General features: G+C 48.0%; 2 protein-coding genes and 1 pseudogene across 6 annotated transcripts in view; 2 read left to right on the forward strand and 1 right to left on the reverse strand.

Annotated features, from left to right (window-relative positions):
• The window catches only part of LHFPL5 (LHFPL tetraspan subfamily member 5), a 35392-nt gene extending 16761 nt beyond the window's left edge, over positions 1 to 18631 (reverse strand). For 3 of the 4 annotated variants that reach the window (XR_008382597.1, XR_008382599.1, XM_053603504.1), the window contains exon 1: positions 5505 to 6309. Coding sequence is in view for 1 of the 4 variants with exons in the window: in XM_053603504.1 (XP_053459479.1) it covers positions 5505 to 5916 (412 nt within the window). In the remaining 3 variants the exon portion in view is untranslated. Of the gene's footprint in view, positions 1 to 5504; positions 6310 to 18540 lie in introns of those variants that run through there. The other variant, XR_008382598.1, reaches the window with a different exon arrangement.
• LOC128594579 (putative monooxygenase p33MONOX) lies at positions 14629 to 15539 on the forward strand (annotated as a pseudogene).
• On the forward strand, positions 18514 to 20469 carry CLPS (colipase). 2 transcript variants are annotated; one of them, XM_053603505.1, is made up of 3 exons: positions 18542 to 18625; positions 19603 to 19725; positions 20175 to 20418. In XM_053603505.1, the coding sequence occupies exons 1-3, from the start codon at positions 18542 to 18544 to the stop codon at positions 20304 to 20306; spliced, it is 339 nt and encodes a 112-aa protein (XP_053459480.1). In that variant the 3' UTR covers positions 20307 to 20418. The 2 variants fall into 2 exon arrangements, with proteins under 2 accessions (XP_053459481.1, XP_053459480.1); XM_053603506.1 differs by lacking the exon at positions 19603 to 19725 and having other exon boundaries at positions 18514 to 18625; positions 20175 to 20469.
• Positions 20470 to 21115: the final 646 nt, after the last annotated feature.

The following is a 21115-nucleotide window of genomic DNA, read 5'->3' on the forward strand; positions in this document are numbered from 1 at the left end:
CTGTTATTATTGACATTGAAGTCAGATGGAAGCCACCTTGGTGACATGGATGCCATTAGAGCTGCACACAAATGTTCTGGGTACCTGGCAGGATTCTTCTTTGCCCCACTCCACCCCCACCCCACATGGCTACCTTTGGCCAATCAGATGGGAGCAGAGATGTGTGTACTTCCAGGCCAGAGTGTTTAACTGCCAGCAGAAGACTTCTCAGAAGTCCTTTCTCTCTACAATGAGGACAGCCAATGACAGCTGATGCTCCTGTAGTGTGGGTCCCAGGAGAGAGCAGTAAGAGCAGAGGCCCAGGCTCAGCACCTGTGGCTCAAGCGGCTAAGGCACCAGACACATACACCTGAGCTGGCGGGTTCGAATCCAGCCCGGGCCCACCAAACAACAATGATGGCTGCAACCAAAAAATAGCTGGGCGTTATGGTGGGCGCCTGTAGTCCCAGCTACTTGGGAGGCAGAGGCAAGAGAATTGCTTGAGCTCAGGAATTGGAGGTTGCTGTGAGCTGTGATGCCCACAGCATTCTACCCAGGGCGACAGCTTGAGGCTCTGTCTCAAAACAAAACAAAATAAAAGAACAGAGGCCCAACTAACCCCAATAGCATGTTCCATAAATAAGAAATACATAGGCCGGGTGCAGTGGCTCACGCCTGTAATCCTAGCACTGTGGGAGGCCAAGGTAAATGGATTGCCTGAGCTCATGGGTTCAAACCAGCCTGAGCAAGAATGAGACCCCATTTCTAAAAATAGTGGGGCATTGTGTCAGGCACCTATAGTCCCAGGTACTCGGGAGGCTGTGGCAAGAGAATCACTTGAGCCCAAGAGTTTGGGATTGTTGTGAGCTATGACACTATACCACTCTACCAAGGGTAACAAAGTGAGACAAGAAAAGAAAGAAGAGAGAGAGAAGAAGAAGAAAGAAAGAAAAAGAAAAAGAAGAAAGAAACCTCGCCGTAGCATCGTTTCCTGTCCTGACTGATAAAGTTGTTTCCTGTTTTCACGTTTACCAACACTGGCACTGTGCAAGGTGTTTCACGTGCATCACATCATCCCATCTTTACAAGAACCCCAGGTACTGTTGCTACATTCCATAGGTGAGGTACAATGGACTGAATGTTTCCCCCAAAACTCATATGTTGAAGCCTCACCCCCAATGTGACAGTGTTAGAAGGTGAGGCCAGGCAGTGCCTGTGGCTCAAGGGGTAGGGCGCCAGCCCCATATATTGAGGGTGGAGGGTTCGATCCCGGGGCCAGCCAAACTGTAACAAAAAGGAATAGCAGGGTATTGTAGTGGGCACCTGTAGTCCCAGCTACCTGGGAGGCTGAGGCAGGAGAATTGCCTAAGCCCAGGAGTTGGAGGTTGCTGTGAGCTGTGATGCCCCAGCACTCTTTGGTGACAAAGTGAGATTCTGTCTCAAAAAAAAAAAGAAAGTGAGGCTTTTGGAGGTAATTAGGTCATAAGCCCTCGTGAATGGGTTTGGTGCCCTTAAAAAGGAACCCCACATTGTTATTATTTTTATTATTATTGCTCAATATTTCGATGAAGCAATTATCTGATTCCTTTTCTGAATGTATTTATGTTTGGTCGTTCTTTACAAGGTTTTTTGTTTTGTTTTTTTTTTTTGTAGAGACAGAGTCTCACTTTATGGCCCTCGGTAGAGTGCCATGGCCTCACACAGCTCACAGCAACCCCCAACTCCTGGGCTTAAGCGATTCTCTTGCCTCAGCCTCCCAAGCAGCTGGGACTACAGGCGCCCGCCACAACGCCCGGCTATTTTTTGGTTGCAGTTTGGCCGGGGCTGGGTTTGAACCCGCCACCCTCGGTACATGGGGCCGGCGCCCTACTGACTGAGCCACAGGCGCCGCCCCTTTACAAGGTTTTTATTTCTAATTCTTATCTTAAATATTGTTATTGTTATTAAATTTTAAGTCTTTTTAATTTTGTGAAGGCAAAAAAAAAATAAAAACCTAATTAACACATGTATATGTAAAAATAAAAATTTAAAAGAAAAAAAAAAAAAAAGGAACTCCAGAGGGGCAAGGGCAGCCAAAGGCTAGGTAATGAATACAAAAGCACACCAGACAGAGGAATAAGCTCTAGTGCTCTGTAGCCCTATTGGACGACTATAGTTAACGACAATGTATTCTGTAGTTTTTGTTTTGTTTTGTTTTGTTTTTTATATTCTGTAGTTTTAAATTGTTAGAAGAGTAAATGTCAGATGTTTTCAACACAAAGAAATGATAAACATTTAAGGTGATGGATGTGCTAATTACTTTGATTTGATCATTACACATTGTATACTAGTATCAAAATATCATCTTGTACCCCATAAATATGTGCAATTATTGTATCAATTAGGAATAGTAATAAATTAATTAATTAATTAATTAATTAAAGGGACTCCAGAGAGCCCTCTTGCCCTGTCTCCACTATGTCCCGACACAGTGAGAAGTCAGCAGCCCACAGCTCAGAGGAGGCTCTCACCAGAGTGCTACCGTGAATAGCTCTAATGCCACGCCAGCACCAGAATCTCAGACTTCCAGCCTCCTGAACTGTGAGATACAAATTTCTGACATTTAAGCCCCCTAGGTTGTGGTAATTTGTTATAGCAACCCTGACTAAACAGAAGTAAGTGGAACTGATGAAGATATAAAGTAACTAACACTCAGACAAGCAACTTGCTCTACCTATGTTTTTAGGAACTGGGACCACAACCAGCCTACACCTGGCATCCAGAAGTTCAATGAATTTCGTCAAGCCACAGCCTCACTGTGTCCCTTCGCCAGTCCTTCCCCTCCCCACCCTCTGTCCCTTCCTTGCTTCCAGGCTTCTTGGCAAGGTTAAGCTAATTGGTTCCGGCCTCTTCAAATGGATGTATCTCCCAGCTGTGGAGATGGGCCCCACCCCCTCCTCCTTTTAGCTCATTCTTCCTTCCCCAGTGCAGCAGAATGGAACATGACACCACCCTTGCACTCCCCCAATATAAATATTCCATGGGATGGCAACTGGCCACCTCTGCTATCAGTGTCTCCAGCTCTGTGACCTAGATAGTGTCTGACGCCATGGCTTGTCACCCTGCCCCCACCAGGTGTTCCTGGCACTGCCTGCTGACATGCTGGGGGATGTTTCAGAGGGTAGATGGCATTAAGAATGAGAGAGAGATGGTTGTGTCTCCAGCATCCCACAATTCTGATATAGAGAATCAGCTAGAAAGCATGTCAGGGCCTATTCTACTCCTTGGCACATAACTGCTAAATCTTCATTTCCTTCTTTTTCTTGATATGGCCATCCCCTACCTTTCTCCCCACTGCCCACCAAGACTTGCCCTATCCCTACCTCAGCTTCTCCTTTATCATAGAGAGACTACTGAGAAGAGGGGGGTGGTAAGGGGATGCGTGGGGAGCTCTGAAACCAGGTAAGTGGACTGGGTACAAGATTTGGGATCAAAAGTGTGTCTCTCTATGGGGGCAAGACATGATTGCAAGAGGGACTTTACCTAACAATTGCAATCAGTGTAACTGGCTTATTGTACCCTCAATGAATCCCCAACAATAAAAAAAAAAAAAAAAGTGTGTCTCTCACTGCCCATGTGCTAAAAGAGAAGTTACCCGCTAGGAGCCTTATCTGTAAAAGGAAGAAATTTCCACCTCACTAGGTCGTGATACAATTCCTCCAGATAATACATATAAAGGAATTTTGTAAATAATTATATAAATAAATGGCTCAATAAAAATATCTTGGGAATATATCTAGATTCTTGGGACCTGCTGCTTTAATTCTCTAGGTCCTCAGTGGTCACCTGATCTGCTATAGTCTTAGCTAAGTCTCATCCTTTTTCTCAGCCTCAGATTCTAGATCTATAGCTGTGGGAAGGTTTCTGGGGTCACCTTCAACTCTGCAGTCTTAAGTCTGCTTTTGTTGGTCTGGGATGCAGATCCTAGTTTCATTCTCTGTGTTAAGGATCACCTATTTCTCATTCTAACCAAGGATGTTTAACTCTAGTCTCTAGTCCCGTGCAACAACATGGATGGTGTGTGTGTGGCCCTTGAGGTGGGTACCAAGTTACCCGAGGTTATAGGACAAGGTCTTGGGCCATTTCTTCCTGGATTTCAGAAAAGAGCTGGACCAACTGGCCCAAGGATCAAGAGAACTGTCTGGGCCAAGAGCAGGAAATGGAGCAAGGAAGGCCTTGCCTGAGAAAGGCCTTACCTATAGTTTTGTTTTGTTTTTTGAGACAGAGTCTCATTTTGTTACCTGCCCTCAGTAGAATGCCCTGGTGTCATAGTTCACAGCAACCTCAAACTCCTGGGCTCAAGCAATTGTTTTGCCTCAGCCTCCCAAGCACCTGGGACTACAGGTGCCCACCACAACACTCAACTATTTTTTGAGACAGGGTTTTCACTCTTGTTCAGGCTGGTCTTGAACCCATGAACTCAGGCAATCCACCCGCCTCGGTCTCCCAGAGTGCTAGGATTATAAGCATGAGCCACTTTGCCTGGCCTACCCTGAATAGTTTTTTTTTTTATTTTATTTTTATTTTTTTGTTGAGACAGAGTCTCAAGCTATCGCCCTTGTGTAGAGTGCTGTAACGTCACAGCTCACAGCAACCTCAAACTCTTGGGCTCAAGCAATTCTCTTACCTCAGCCTCCCAAGTTGCTGGGACTACAGGCATCTGCCACAATGTCCAGCTATTTTTTGGTTGTAGTTGTCATTATTGTTTGGCAGGCCTGGGCTGGATTCAAAACCACCAGTCTCAGTGTATGTGGCTGGTGCCCTAGCCACTTGAGCTACAGGCACCGAGCCTCCCTGAATAGTTTTAAAGGCCCCTAGGTAGCTTCTTCCACCTCACAAAGTATCACTCCTTGTGCTACCTGAAGTAAGGAATCTACAATCAGGAAACATAGATTTGTACTCCATGATGAAAGAGGAGACTTCAGATGCAAATTTCTATTCATACCCAGCATAATAACATTCCAAAATCAATGAATAGCCTAGAACCCTCTTTGAGAGCAGTTTCAGTGTAAGGGAAGGAGTGAGGGCAGGGTTCTGGGCAAGCTTAAAGGAGAAAAAAAGAAGAACCAGAAGTGGGAAATGAAGTCATCTAGAATGTGGCTAGTGTCACTATTTCTCTCTGGGGTTGGGTCCTATTCTTACATAGCTAATAATGGAATCTTCCTTAATTTCTCTCTCCTAGAGCTGAAACAACTGGCGTGGTGGCCTGGGAGGCAGGAGCTGTATGCTTCTGGGCAAGTCACTTTCCTTCTCTGGGATCAATATCTTCTGTAAGAGGAGGGTAGTATATAGTTTCATCTAAGGTCCTTTCTGCTTCAGCCATTCTAAGATTCTGTATTCTTCAGAATTTTCTGCAGAACATTGAGTATGGGTGGGCTATAGGAGGACAGCCAAGTACAACACCCAGAGCCTCCCCAGAAGATGGATGGTGCAGCTACAGCTGTGATCTAGGGGCCCCTACCTGCCCTCCCACCATCCCTGCTCACCTGCAGCCAGCTGCATCCATGCACAGATCTTGTAGACAGTGGCGGTGTTGCAGACGAAGAACAGGCTGAAGCAGATGATAGAGCCAATGATGAGGAACATGCCCAGGGCCACGAAGAACATGGCAGTCTTGAAGGCTCTGGAGGGGATGGAGGAGAAATCCAGGGGACCACCCTTGCAGATGAGCTCGGAGGACAGCACGTTGCCCACGCAGTAGGAGAAAAGCCCAAAGTAGCCTGCCTGAGGTGTGTTGACGCTGTCCCCGATCCAGTATGGCTGGATGAAGAGGGCCATGACCAGCACAGAGAAGCAGATGGTGAGCGTGCCCCACATCACACCCACGGCCCGCGAGTTCCGCACATAGTTGGTATGGTAGATCTTAGCCGCCTCCTGGGCAGGCAGCAACTTCACCATGGTGAGAGCAGCAGGCCCTGGGCTGGAGGCCTGTGAGCTGCAACTGCCTGGCTTTGTAGGTGAAGGCCCAGAAGTGGGTCACTCCTCAGGCAGGTTGGGGAGGAGCCTGAGGACGGGACAGAAGGGGCAGGTCCCTTCAAGGCAGAGGGAAAGAGGCTTAACAGCACAAGGGCATCCTTGGCTTCGTCAAGGGAGGCTTGACAAATGCCTGAGTCCGCTCTAGCCGGCCCTGTCTCCTCTATTGCCCGCTCCGAAGCCGACCAGGGTCTGGAGCCGGCTGGTACCGCCCTGCCCCCTCCCGGTTTCCAGCCCACGGCTCCGGAGAGCCCGCCCCTTGCCCAGGCCGAGCCCTTCCCTCCTCCCTCGTCGGACCGCGCCGTTTCAGCACCGCGGCCAGCGCCCCGGGGCTCCGGGAGAAGGGGCGGGGCCTGCGGCGGCGAAGCCCGGGAAGGGGCCGGCCGGGCGCGCGGAGACGCGGGCAGCAGCCCCCGCCGCCCCGCACGCCTCGGCTCCGGGAAACTGAGAGCTCTCCTCAACCTTTTGAGCGGGATGACAAGATGTGGGAGGGTGGGGCTGCGGTTGTCACCTTCCTCCCTCTGAATTACAGTCGCAAACTCATTACCCGCTCAAAAAGCGTTGCCCACATCCCACCCCACAGGTCCCCCGCTCCCTAGTCCGCCTCCAGGAACCTCCAAACCCCGAACCGGAGGTCAGCAAAGCCTTTCCTGATTGTGTCCTCCTGTCATTCAGTAAGCAATTACTCTATGTGTTCAGGCTATGTTGGAGGATATCTTCTCTAATATATGTGTAAATATGTGGATGTGTGCATCACACGTATACCTGTACATGCGGCCTGAGAGTCTAACAGAAGCAACTGCAAATACAGCAAAGGGCATTTTTAAGGAGCCTTCCCACACCATACCATTCTTTGTCTAATACAATGCCTTTTTCCCCTTATTTGTATGTATCAGTTACATATTTCCTTTTCCCTTTAAAAAAAAAATTCTGATTTTATAAGTAAATTCATGGTTAGTACAGAGAATTAGGAAAATTCAAGAAAGTATGCATAAGAGAATGAAAAGTCTTCATAACCCCAAAAAGGAGAGTTAAGGAGAGACAGGATCATCTTAAAAACATGGACTGTGGCTTTAAACAGACCTGGCTTTGAGTCAGCTACGTATTAGCTATTTATTAGTCCAATTCATCCATGAACTTAACCTTCCTAAGCCTGTTTCTTTACCAATAAAACGCAGGTAATTATAGTATCATATATTAGGTAAAATAACATATGTAAAATGTTTAACCCAGGGCATCACATATGAAAATGCTTAAAAGGGCTCAGCCCCTGTAGTACAGTGGGTTACGGCGCCAGCCACATACACCGAGGCTGGTGGGTTGGAAGTCGGCCTGGGCCAGCTGGACAACAATGACAACTGTAATAAAAATAATAGCCAGGGGCGGCGCCTGTGGCTCAAGGAGTAGGGCACCAGTCCCATATGCCGGAGGTGGCGGGTTCAAACCTAACCCCGGCCAAAAAAAAACAAAACAACAACAACAACAAAAAATAATAGCCAGGCATTGTGGCAGGCACCTGTAGTCCCAGCTACCTGGGAGGATGAGGCAAGAGAATTGCTTAAGCCCAAGAGTTTGAGGTTGCTGTGAACTGTGATGCCATGGTACTCTACCCCGGGGGACATAGTGAGACTCCATCTCAAAAAAAAAAAATGCTCAAAAGCTGTGATGATGATGATGATGCCCCCTGTTAACATTTTGGTGCATTTCCCTTTTTTTGTGCATACTGCTTTACACAGTTAGAAAGAATGTATATACAATTTTGAATATATTTTTCCACTTGGAATTATACCATTAATATCTTCTCATATTAATTTTTTTCATAAACATGATTTTAATGCTTATGTAATGTTGCAAAATATTACATATATACCATAAGCATTTAATCATTTCCCTTTGGTGTGTTTTGGCAGTTTCCACTTTTTCACTATGAAAACCAACCTTGCCTCAAGCATTTCCTGTGTTTCTTCTTTTTCCTAAACCTCTTCTTTGCCTTTGTAACCAGTCTTAACGATTAGACTGGAAAGGCACAGTCTATGTCTCCACCATCAGACTGGGAGCTTCCCAGGAGCAGGGACTGTATCTTCTTCCATTCAGAACAGGCCTTAGGCTAGGGCCAAGCTCCTAGGAGCTGTAGATTCCTTTTGTTTGGTCCACGTAAGACAGCTTTCCCCTGCTTCCAAGAACAGCTCCCCCTTCATCCTGGGTTTCTGGTGTGACAGCCAATCATAGGGAATGCAGACCCTTGATACAGGACTGGCAGGTGATCTAGGCTAGACCTTTTGTGGCTTCCTAGGAAATCCAAATTGGTGGTGGAGTGATCTGAGAGAAAAGAATGTTGTTGCTTAGTTGGGCTGTGGCAATATTCTCAACAATCTGTGAGCTCCTACTCCTGGGCCTCTGAGTCATCCTGATTCCTGCCCTGCTTAAGACAGGTTGCCCTATTTCTTCCTCAGCTCTGTAACTCACCCAATAGCCTTCCATTGGTTCTCTTTGCTTTCATTAGCCAGAGTAGGTTTTGTTGGTGGTGCCAAAGAGCCCTAATTGATTCAAATATTGGAACCAGAAAAGGGGCTTCCAGCCTGAGCAAAAAGGCTCTGAGACTCCTATTTATGTTTGGAATTGGGAAAATAGCAGTACACAAATGAAAAGCAGTTAATCAAATTATCAGCTATGAACATCAAGACCATGTGCCCTGTGAGGGTTAAGTTCTAGGAAACTAAGTGGTTTTGGCCCTATATGGATTTAAAGGAATGAAGAAATGAGCAATGATTGGGGTGGCTGCTTATAATGACTTTGAATAATGTCAGCTGAGATAAGACCAAATGTCCAGATTATTGATTCAAGGAATAAAATGAATTACATGTATGTGATATGGCTCAAAGAATCTGTTAAGGGCTGTTGCTATGGGACATAGGATCATTAGAATAAGATTCAGGGAGTGTGTGCGTGCTGAATTGCAAGGCCTGAACCCATCCCATGCTCCTGAGTGATTAGACGAGATCACCTCAGGAGTAGATAGAATCTTCAACTTGGCCCCCAACCTTGGAGCTAATAGTTACTATACTATGAAGAGCTAAGCCAATGCCCATGGTGCTCTCCCTCACTTCCCAAATCATAAATCAAAAATACTATTATGTCCCAAGGGAAGTTGTAGTAATTAGCCACTACCAATGATATGAAAGTTGCAAGGATGGTAACTCCCATCTCTAGTGGTCATTTGTCTCATTGTTTGGCTTTTTTTTTTTTTTGCTGGCTGACGAGCATCTTAACCCCTTCTTATTTGGGAGTGATACTCTGCTGGGTGAGAGTCCCAGCAGGGCCTCCTCTCTCATGGTGGAAGCCAAATAGGCCAAGTGCCCCTTCCTCTGCCTGCTTTAAAGAGAGCTCTGATGGCATGCTGGCACCAAGGGAAGGGGACTGCTGTTGATGGGACAATGGGGATGGGAAATCTTCATGGAGGCAGGACTTTAAGTGCTACCACTATTTACCCCCCAAAGGTCCACATCCTGATCCTGAGAACATGTGAATGATACTTTATTTGGAAAAAAATTCTTTGCAGATATAGTCAAGGATCTCTCAATAAGGAGATCCCACCAGATTTTCTGAGTAGGCCCTAAATCAGTGACAGCAAGTGTTCTCATGAGAGACATGCAGAGAGAATATAGACACAGAAGAAAAGGTGATGGACCACAATGCAGAGATCAGAATGATGCGGGCATAGCGAGGGAAGCTGGCCAGCACCAGAAGGTAGAGGCATGAAACAGATTAGTCCCTAGATCCTCTGTAAACACCGAAGCCCTGATGACACCTTGATTTCTACTTCTGGCCTTCAGAATAGTGACAGAAAAAATTTCTGTTGTTTCAAGGCATCAAGTTTAGGGTGGCTTGTTGTGGTGGCCTCAGGAAACGAATACACCACCTACCCCGTAAGGAGAGAAGGCCTTAGGTACACATGACCATCACTTTGTGGGCGGTGGCTCATGGACCAGCCAGACGGTCAGCAGCATCTTGGACAGAGTAAGTGTGGTACTTAGGTAAGAGGTTGGAGACAGGAATATGTGGATGGAGTCGTAATAATAGGAGCAGAACCAGAGAGCATGAGGGTCCTAGGGGAATGTTCTCTAGAGGCTGCTACCACACAGGAGGCTGTTTATCAGCTGGACAGGCTGACTTACTCCATGAACAGGAGCCAGCCTTCTTCTTCAGCACCCCCACCGCACCCTTACCCTGGGCTGGCTCAAAGGCTTATTATGAGGTGTCCCTGGGGGACAGATGGAGACCATGCACGGATCTTCCACCAAGACTAACACAACCATGGTCACTATCTGCTCCCAACGATACCAATAAGCCTCAAGACCCCGCTATAACATCCATAACTCTCAACATTTAATAATAGGGAAACAACTCAATTTAAAAAATAGGGGAAAATTTGAACAAATACTTTTTTTTGTGGTTTTTGGCCGGGGCTGGGTTTGAACCCGGCACCTCCGGCATATGGGACTGGCGCCCTACTCCTTGAGCTACAGGCGCCACCCGTGAACAAATACTTTTTGAAAGAAGATATGGGGATAGATGGCAACTATGAAAACATAAAATAACGCTCAATATCATTAGTCAATAAGGAAATGCAAACTAAACACAGTGACACACCATTACATACCTACTAGAAAGGCTAAATTTAAAAAATCAAAACTGGCCAGGCACAGTGGCTCAAGCCTGTAATCCCAACACCATGGGAAGCTGAGGAGGGAGAATTGCTTGAGCTCAGGAGTTTGAGACTTCCCTGAGTGAGAGTGAGACCCCTACTCCTAAAAAAATGGAAAAACTCAGCTGGGTGCTGTGGCAAGCCCTTGTAATCCCAGCGGCTTCTGGAGGCTGAGGCAGCCAGATGCCCACAGCCTGAGTCTGAGGTTGCAGTGAACTACTACGCCATTGCACTCTGCTCAAGGGCATAGGGAGGGACTCTGTCTCAAAAGAAAAAAAAGAAAAATCAAAACTGACCATCCTCAGGACAGGAGGATGTAAAGCAACGGGAACTCACACTGTTGGTGGGAATGCATATTGGCTCAGCCACTTTGGAAAACCTCTTGACACTCTCTTAGAAATTGAAACAAACAATTGTCATATGACCCAGCCATCACATTGCTAGGTATTTGCCCAGAGAAATGAAAACCTATGTTCAAACAAAAATCTGTATGTGTGTACATACTAATGTGTATAGCAATTTTATTCAAAATTGACCAAAACCTTTCAGAAATTATCCAAATGTCTTACAAGCAGTGAATGGATAACACATTTTTTCCATCCATACGAGGGATCAGCAATATAAAGTAACGAACTACTGATACCACTCCCCCCACAACATGCACAGATCTCAAATGTATTGTGCTAAGAAGTCAGACCACACACAAAAGTACATATGTGTGATTTCATCTATCATTATATATGGAAAAGGTAAACAATAGGAAAGGAAAACAAACTTATAGTTTTCCAGGATCTGGGGGTAGGGTCGATTACAGAGGGGGAGCACAAGGGAATGTTTTAGAGTGACAGAAGTGTTCTGTATCTTGAACACTTGTGGTTACATCATGTATGCGTTTGTCAAAACTTGCTGAAGTGTACATTAAGAAGGATTAATTTCATTGTGCCAATTATACTTTAATGTCAAAAGGAAGGATTACTAATGTGGCCAGGTGCCTAATCCTGGCCATCCAAGGAGGAAGAATCAGGTAGACAGAGGGGGCAGGAAAGAGTATGTGCAGAACTCAGGAGATGCCTGGATTGATTTTTTTTTTGAAGCAGAGTCTCACTATGTCGCCCTCGGTAGAGTGCCGTGACGTCACAGCTCACACCAACCTCACACTCTCAGGCTTAAGCGATTCTCTTGCCTCAGCCTCCCAAGTAGCTGGGACCATAGGTGCCCACCACAATGTCCAGCTATTTTTTGTTGCTGTTATTGCAGTTGTCATTGTTCTTTAGCAGGCCCAGGCCAGGCTCAAACCCACCAGCCTGAGTGTATGTGCCTGGCGCCCTACCTTCTGAGCTATGGGCACCGCCCTGGATTGGCTCTTGTTACTGTCATGTCCCCAGTAAAAATTAGTGGAAGAGGTCAGTAAAGACACACAGATCCATAAAGGGCCCAGATAGTCCAGGAATAGGTCTGAGAGGTTGGCTGAGGACTAAGGGAACCTGGAATGGGAGATGGAAGATGAAGGTTATACGTATCATTGACTGCCAGGTGGTGTCTACAGAAATGAGGATTCCAGTGCTACCCGTATTCTCTTCCCTGCTGCATCAAGTATATGAAATACATCAGGTAAGTTTATACATCTTACTAAGTCGCTTTTCTTTCCTCTTAGATAGAGACTACTTTATAATTTAGCCTTAAGCTACAGGATTGAAACGTGATCGTGACCAAACTAGAAGAAGGTGACAATACACAGAGATGCTAGACTTAGGGACGGGGCAGTGACCGATGTGACATGAAGCCAGCTCCCTAGCATTTTGGTCTTATGGAGGATTGCAGGGTTAGAAGGGAATGCTGGCAAGGAGTAGGGAATATAAGCATGGGGTAAATAGAGTTCACATGGATTTTTTTTTCTTTGAGACAGAGTGTCACTTTGTTGCCCTCAGTAGAGTGCCATGGAATCTCATAGCTCACAGCAACCTCAAACTCTTGGGCTCAAGTGATCCCCTTGCCTCAGCCTCCCAAGTAGCTGGGACTACAGCCGCTTGCCACAATGCCCAACTATTTTTGGTTGTAGTTGTCATTGTTGTTGAGCAGGCCCAAGCTGGATTTGAACCCACCAGCTCTGGTGTATGTGGCTGGTGCCCTAGCCACTGAGCTACAGGCACCGAGCCACCTAGCTATTTTTAAGGATGGGGTCTTGCTCTTGCTCAGGCCAGTCTTGAACTCATGAGCTCAGGCAATCCACCTGCCTCGGCCTCCCAGAGTGCTAGGATTACAGGTGTGAGCTACCACACCGGGCAGTTCACGTGGATGTTGACCAGCCAAAGGGATGAAATGTACTAAGAGAACAGAGCTCAGATTTCAGTGTCCATAATTTCAGCAGATATAGAAGGATGAAACGGCATAAGGAACATCTCTGAGCAGCCATTGAGGGCCCAGAAGATCATAAAGACCCATCTCCCTGCTGCCTGAAGCCACCTAAACTCCACTTCACACCTGGTCGGGGGAATGGGGAGGTGGGAGGATCCCCACAGTCCAAGTGTGGAGCTAAAGAGACTGGCAACCTGAAAGTTCATTTCCTACGTTCACCTAAACAAGATGGAGAAGGATAGAGAAAATTCAAAAGTTAGGATGATTGTACATCCCAATTTACACTTTGAACCTATTTCTTGGGGGAAGGGAAGGTATTTGTGGGCTAAGCAGCCAAAAGGAATGGAGTAGGTATGTCTTGTTTTTTTTTTTTTTTGCAGAAATTTTCCTTTTCTTTTCTTTTTGAAAGAGTCTAAAGCTGGGCATAGTGATTCACGCCTGTAATCCTAGCGCTTTGGAGGCCAACGCTTGTGGATTGCCTGAACTTACAGGTTCAAGACCAGCCTGAGTCAGAGCAAGACCCCATTTGTAAAAATAGCTGGGCGTTGTGGCGGGCGCCTGTAGTTCCAGCTACTCGGGAGGCTGAGGCAAGAGAATTGCGTAAGCCCAAGAGTTTGATGTTGCTGTGAGCTATGATGACATAGCACTCTACCGAGGGCAACAAAATGAGACTCTATCTCAAAAAAGAAAAGAAAAGAAAAGAAACAGAGTCTAATTCTGTTGCCTCAGGAACAGTGCAGTGGTGTCATCACGCTCACTACAACCTCAGACTCCTGGGTTCAAGTGATTCTCTTGCCTTGGCCTCCTGAGTAGCTGGGACTACAGGCGCCAGCCACAATGTCCAGCTAATATTTTTTATTTTTTATTTATTTTTTATTGTTAAATCATAGCTGTGTACATTAGTTCAATCAAGGGGTACAATGTACCGGTTTCATATACAATCTGAAATATTTTCATCAAACTGTTCAATGTAGCCTTCATGGCATTGTATGTAGACATTTGTATTCTGCCTTTAGTAAGTTTCACCTGTAGTCCCAGCTACTTGGGAGCCTGAGGGAGGAGGATCCCTTGAACCCAGGAGTTTGAGGTTGCTTTGAGCTAGGCTGATGCCATGGCACTCTAGCCTGGGCAACAGAGTGAGACTCTGTCTCAAAAAAAAAATTGTTTAAATTCCTTGTCCAAATTCACATAGCTAGTAAGTGGTGAGTTTTGAAGCCAGGTTGGTCTAGATAAAAGCTGTGCTTGAGGACCAGTGTTTCCTGGTCTGTCCAGAGACCTCTGGTGTCGCTGCTGTTCTCATGAAGGCTTGGATCCAAACTGTGCCACAACCTCTCGGGAGACTTAGGTCCTTGGAGCCACTTCAGTGTCCGACCTAGGGCTGCAGGCAGCTCCGCAGCAGCAGCAGGAGAACAGAACCTCTGGATGGACCCTTCCTGGGAAGTTCTGCTAATTTGCAGCAGCTAGACAATGTTCCTTATTAACATCTGTTAGTCAGCGTAATCATCAGATAATTTCACTGTGGTGGCAGGGATTCAGCTAGGAATTCTCTATAGAAAACACCTGGATCCCATCTTTCAATGGCTTCGAGACAACCAGAAGTACCTGCTCTTGAGCCTAGTGGGCCTCTAGGCAAGATGTCCCTGTCCATCAGGATATACCGCCGGGCATTGAGCTATGATGATGCCCCTGAGGACCCTACACCCATGGCTCCTACTCCTTCAGACATGGGCATCATGCCCTGGAAGCCAGTGATTCCACAGCGCAAGTATCGGCACCTTGCCCAGGTGGAGGAAGGAGAGGCCAGTTTATCCTCCCCTGCTATGACTCTTGTCATCAGCCATTGACAGTATGGATAAGGTCCCAGTGGTGAAGGCTAAAGCTACCTATGTCATCATGAATTCTCTGATCACAAAACAGACTCAGGAGAGCATTCAGCATTTTGAACAATAGACAGGGCTGAGAGATACTGGCTACACACCCTAAAAGGGCCTCACCACCGAGGAGAGCAAGTACCTTCGAGTGGCAGAAGCACTCCGCAGACTAAAGCTACAGAGTGGAGAGATAACGAAAGCAGAGAAGCAGCCTGCGTCAGCCCCATCACCCCAAGCAGCACCCCTCATTCTTCACCCAAGCGTAGGCCCAGAGGCTGGCTCTGGTCCTTCCACAGCTTTACCTGGCCCAAATCCTAGCCCCATGGATTTTGGAAGTGGAGATAAGGACAGAAACCCATCAGATAAATGGAGCTTCTCTGGACCAAGATCTCTCCAGAAGTAGGATTCAGGAAGTTTTGCCATCTAGGCTGACCGAGGAGCCCAGAAACCTTCTCTAGTGGAGCTGATTCGAGCCCAGGCCACGATGATGGCTGAGGATCCAGCAACCTTCAAGCTGCGCAAGATGGATGTCCCAGTGAGGGAAGGGAAGAAACACCCCACGGACCCATAATCTCAAACCCTGTGACTCGAATGTGCTCACACCCACTGGCTTCTAAAGTTCTCTGTCCCAGGGATTCTAGAGCCCCTCTTCCCTTTTGCCTTGCCTCTGACATAGGAAAGGTATATTTAAAAAAAATAAAAACTCTTAAACTGAGGCTATACCCTAAGACATAATTGGTTTTTGAGAAACAGTAGTGTAGTTTGCCCTTGTTGTGTGGAAGAAGCCAGTTCGTACTGCTTTAAAGTTAGATTAATCTCACCAGTTGTGTATCGGGACTTCAGGATCTATTTTTGTATTATTTACCCTAGACGAGACCTTGATCATTGCTTATTGAGGTAATTAATGTTTGTGCTGCTCTAAAAAACCCAGGCTTCTTGATCCTTCTTTTGCCACTGTCAATGTGAACACTGACAAATCATGGCATAAAGGTGCTCACTGACTAGTTTAGATGACTTTAAGCCTCTTTTTTTTTTTTTTTTTTGAGACAGAGTCTCACTTTATCACCCTCCATAGAATGCCGTGACATCATAGCTTACAGCAACCTCCAACTCTTGGGCTCAAGCGATTCTCTTGCCTCCCAAGTAGCTGGGACTATAGGCACCCACCACAACACCCAGCTCTGGCTCAGGCTGGTCTCGAACCTGTGAGCTCAGGCAATCCACCCACCTCGGCCACCCAAGTGCTGGGATTACAGGCATGAGCCACCGTGCCCAGCCAACTTTAGGCTTCTTGACTGCTGGTGCTATGTTCCAGCCTTGTCAAGTAGGTGGGCCTAACATCTGTTTGAGACCTGGGTACAGTTAAAAGCTAGACTTGGCAAGGACCTTCCTTTCCAGGTTGAAACTGGAGTCATTTTGCATTTTGTTAGATCTAATAGATAATTTGTCCTACAGCCAGTTCTTCATGTGGTACCTCTTGAGTCAGTGCTATTGGAGGAATTTTTTTTCTTTTTTTTTTGAGACAGAGCCTCAAGCTGTCACCCTGGGTAGAGTGCTGTGCCTTCACAGCTCACAGCAACCTCCAACTCCTGGGCTCAAGCGATTCTCCTGCCTCAGCCTCCCGAGTAGCTGGGTCTACCAGTGCTTGCTACAATGCTCGGCTATTTTTTGGTTGCAGCCGTCATTGTTTGGCAGGCCCAGGCTGGATTCGAACCCGCCAGCTCAGGTGTATGTGGCTGGCCCCTTAGCCTCTTGAGCCACAGGGACCGAGCCTGGAATGCTCTTTTTTTTATGCCACAGAACAAACCCTAGTCTTGCATATGCATTCTTGTACTTTAATGTGAGAGTAACTCCAATTTGGTCGATAACTTTCTAAGGGAGAAAATTCAGCGTATTGATTTGATAAATGGATGTTAAGATGTTAACTACAGTTAGTCTTGAGTCCATGTCAAAGTAGTGTCACCTTATTTTGATTCCTTGTTCATCATCAGGTCAGAGGCTAAAACTTTTGGGGGGATTAGAGATGGAGGAATTCAAAATTCTCGGTATGAAAGCATTTGTCACCAAAATGAGCCTCATATCCTTACGCAGCATACACCTTACTGGGGAAAGGAAATAGGGATACTGCCTTTTTATTTCTCCTCACCATGTACATGTCCAGTGACTGTCTTGAGCACCGTCTCATACTTGATTTGGATAGTATTTCATCAGCACATAAGGAGCTGACCTTTCCATAGAGATGTCCTGGAGTCTAAAATTATCAGAACAATTAATTTATTTGTGTCTTCTTTCTCTTATTTTGACAACAAAAACCCTCTAAAAAAAAGAAAAAAAGTGCTTGAGGCAACCCAGTCCAGGGCCTCACTGTGGGGCTGTCGTCCACCTTCTGTGGTGGGTGTGGGGAGGGCAGGGACCTCTGACTGCAGTGACCAGACCTTCAGGGAAGCTGCTCTGTTCCCACGCCTGAGCACACTCCAGCAGCTGTTCCCTTCCCAGCCACCAGCCCCTGGTCGTTCTGAAGTTCACGAGACCTCCCCTTTCTCAGCCAGGACTAGCGACTGCTGACGCTCACACGTGGCCTTGGGTAGCGGGCAGGGTGAGTGGAAGCCTTAACTAAAGGGGTGAGTCTTTGATGCTGGAAGTGCAGGCACCAAGTGAGGTGGAAAGGAAAGGGGAGAGACTCTCTTGAGAAGGACCTCCTGAGAGCCCCTGAATCAGTCCGATGGGGAGTCCCCTGGGGTGAAGGAAAGAGAAGTTCACCACAGTGAGGACACACCCCCCCTGGCCAGCCAGGGCTGCAGAGCTGGTCACCCCCTGGGACCTGGGACTGCTCTAGAATCCCCCAAGGGGCCTGGAGGGAAGGTTAAGGGTTGGGAGGCTGGGACCCCTCTTCACCTGAGCCAGACACTGTAGGACAGCTGGGTTTCACTGGGGCCAAAGGCAGGGCCTGAACTGTGCTGAGTACGCACAGTGTAGGAGGCACTCACACCTTCACATCTTAGGTGTTTCTTCTTGCCCCAGCCCACCAAACTCCCCAGGAGCTCAGGGCACCAGAGCAGCTACACTCACCTCCTGCTGCCAGGGGCCAGGCCCCGTGCCAAGCATGATGCACATGGGGATATCTAATATACGTATATCCTTATAATCACACACAGTTATGTTAGTATATATGTAACACACATATATGTGTGTTTTAATTCAACTCTTAAAATGATCCTCATTTGACAGATAAGGAGACTGAGAGAACAATTAGAATAGTCAGCAAGTTTGCCCAGCTAATAACTTGTATAGCTAAAATTGCCTCAGAGTCCACCCTCTTAACCACTATATAACACATGGCTGTTGTACACACACACACACACACACACACACACACACACACACACACACACACAGAGGCATGCCAGAGGCCACCAGGTGCCTGCCCAGGTTCCTTATCAGGACCCCTCCCCTGGGGCAGATTGGCCACAGCTGTGCCTCTGCTCACGGCAGGCCCTGAGGGACACGGAAGGTGGGTCACATGTGGACAGAAGCCCTTTTATAGCCCCACCACTCCAGCTGCCATTGTCTTTTGCCATCTGACCTGCCACTGCCACCCACACCAGCCGTCCCGCTCACCATGGAGAAGGTCCTGGTCCTTCTGCTCATTGCCCTCTCAGTGGCCTATGCAGCTCCCGACCCCCGGGGGATCATCGTCAGCCTGGTAAGAGGGTTGGGGGGCATCCCCCAGGTGGAGATGCTGTAAGCCTGGACCCAGACCGCTGATCTCACCACCTGGGCTGCCTAGGGGCTGGAAGGAGCAGCATCTCACATCTCTTCCTTTACTGCCTACACCCTAGAAAAGGCTGATAAGCTCAGCACTCAGTGGGCGTATGCTCAGGGTGGGGGTGCAAGTTGGAGGGGAGAGACGTGGGCTCTGTCCTGGAAAGCCTGCACAAAGGATTCCAGCCTCTGACCTACAGCAGCACCTTACTCACTGTGTGGCAGACACAGTGTGAATGTCTAACAACACCCACTGCAGTAGGAGCCATTATCATCAGCCCAGTCTTCAGAGGGAAGCCATCTGAGGGTACACAGCTGGGAGTGGGTGAGCTGGGGGTGGTGCTCCCACTGCTGCCCCCACCGGCTCTCCACAGGGGCCCAACTGGGAAGATCTATCTTGGCCACCCACTGGGTTCAAAGGTTCTTAAGTCTTTTAACTCAGGGCTGTGATGGGCTTGGAGGGTCTCAGACCTCCTTGAGATCTTATGGAAAAGTCTGGGGGGGAGTCTTGCAGGGAGATGATCCTCTACTTTCATAGGCTCCTCAAAGGAATGTGGGCTCCAGAGAGGTTTGGAAGCCTATTTGGGGTCACATGTGCACATTCTAGATGGGAACACTGAGACCTGGGATGAGGCAGTGGCTTGCCCACGATCACCCAGGGAGTTGGTAGTACAGCTGGTACTAGAATTCAAGGGTCCAGACCCCCACCCAGCCTAGGGCTATTGCTCTGTCACCACATGCCTACTTCTCACATGGGTTGCGGGGCAGAGAGGCCATCAGACCAAGTGGATAGATTTCTTTGCACGCCCAACTCACAAGGGGAGGCACTGATATCAGTAGTGAGTGGCGGGTGGAGGTCTGGGTGGAGAAGGGACGGGTTGGGGGGGAGGTTCTGGTCTGACAGGCTGCCTTTGGCAGGATGAGGGTGAGCTCTGCCTGAATAGTGCCCAATGCAAGAGCAAGTGCTGTCACCGTACAAGCGGATTGAGCCTGGCCCGCTGTGCACCCAAGGCCAGTGAGAACAGTGAGTGCTCTGTCAAGGTGAGTGCTGAGGAGGTGGCTGGATGTGGGAGAATGGGCAGGGATAGCTCAGAGAAGGAGGGCCCTCAAGGCTGGGAGCTGGGATCAGGGAGGAGGGTCAGCCTGGATGCCAAATGTGGAGGTAAGAGGGCAGCAAAGTATTTTCCTATCATCTCTCTTGACCCCCACAGCTAAGCAATGAGATGGGTGGGGGCAGGGGTTGTTATCCCCATTTCATGGATGGGCAGATAGAGGCTCCCCAGAGAGATCAAGCTAGTAAGAGCAAGTGAGCCAGAGTGGAGACCAGAACTTGGGTCAACCAGACACACAGCACCCTAGGGAAGCTGTCGGGAGAGGCACTATCCGAAAAGACAGACTGACCTGCTGATTCCTGGGGTTAGGCAGAAGGCAAGTTTTACCCAAAGTGGGCCCCCAGTGCCTGTGACTCTCCTGGCTCTGTGTCTCTGCAGACACTCTATGGGGTTTACTACAAGTGTCCCTGTGAGCGAGGCCTGACCTGCGAGGGGGACAAGAGCATTGTGGGCGCCATCACCAACACCAACTTTGGCACCTGCCATGATGCTGGGCGCTCCAAGCAGTGAGACCACCCAACCACTCCTGCTCCCAGCCCAGAACACTGCAGGATGCTAGGCCTAGGGCCACCTCTCTCCTCCTCTACCACCTCTCCCTGGCTGGCCACCTCCCTGACCAGCACCTCTGCTTCCTGATTGGGCTCTTGGTAATTAAAGCCCTCCTGCAAACCTTGGCTAGCCTCCTGCATGTTATTTGCTGAGTCAGCATCCTCCTTGAAATTACATCAAGCCTTTGGCCCACCAGGGCAGACTTCAAACAGGCCAGAAGAACCGGGATAGGTTTGGGGTATGGGAGGGGGTGGCTGAACAGATTGGAGACAAAGTTGTGAAGGAGGACCAGCTAGGCTGGGAACCTCTCCATTTCTGAGGAACAGTCACACCTCCCTGAGATGCCCTCCTGTCTCTCAAGCTGAGAGAGACATGTTGGTGTGTGTGTGCACACCTACGCGCCTCTAGTAGGGAATTATAATGGCTCATCGTCATTTCCCCGAATCATAATTTGCCATCCCCAGTGCCGGGCTCTTGGGCCCAACTCTCACAATGTAACAGCACTGACATAGCCATGTCTGAAGGGGTCAGACCACTAACAATTGCTGGAGGCCTACTCTGTGCCACAAAGTCCTCACAGTGACCTTGGGGGGGAGAGTTTATCATCTCCACTTTATAGATAAAGAGACTACCGGTACTTTAGCTTCAGAAAAGTTAAGGAACTTGTCCAGCGTCACACAATCAGAGAAAGTTGCCACTATACCCTGCTCACTCCATCCCCTTCCCTTACTAAGGTTCCCTGTTCTTTCCCCAGTTACTTACACTAAGAA

The sequence above is a fragment of the Nycticebus coucang genome, chromosome 9 (genome assembly GCF_027406575.1).
Source record: "Nycticebus coucang isolate mNycCou1 chromosome 9, mNycCou1.pri, whole genome shotgun sequence".
Lineage (NCBI taxonomy): Eukaryota > Metazoa > Chordata > Mammalia > Primates > Lorisidae > Nycticebus > Nycticebus coucang.

Bases quoted from the DNA above. Each gene is read 5' to 3' on its own strand.
- CLPS (XM_053603505.1), top strand. From the start codon at position 18,542: ATGGAGAAGGTCCTGGTCCTTCTGCTCATTGCCCTCTCAGTGGCCTAT. The intron at 18,626-19,602 runs GTAAGAGGGTTG...TGCCTTTGGCAG, and splicing joins GGGGGATCATCGTCAGCCTG to GATGAGGGTGAGCTCTGCCT. The intron at 19,726-20,174 runs GTGAGTGCTGAG...GTGTCTCTGCAG, and splicing joins ACAGTGAGTGCTCTGTCAAG to ACACTCTATGGGGTTTACTA.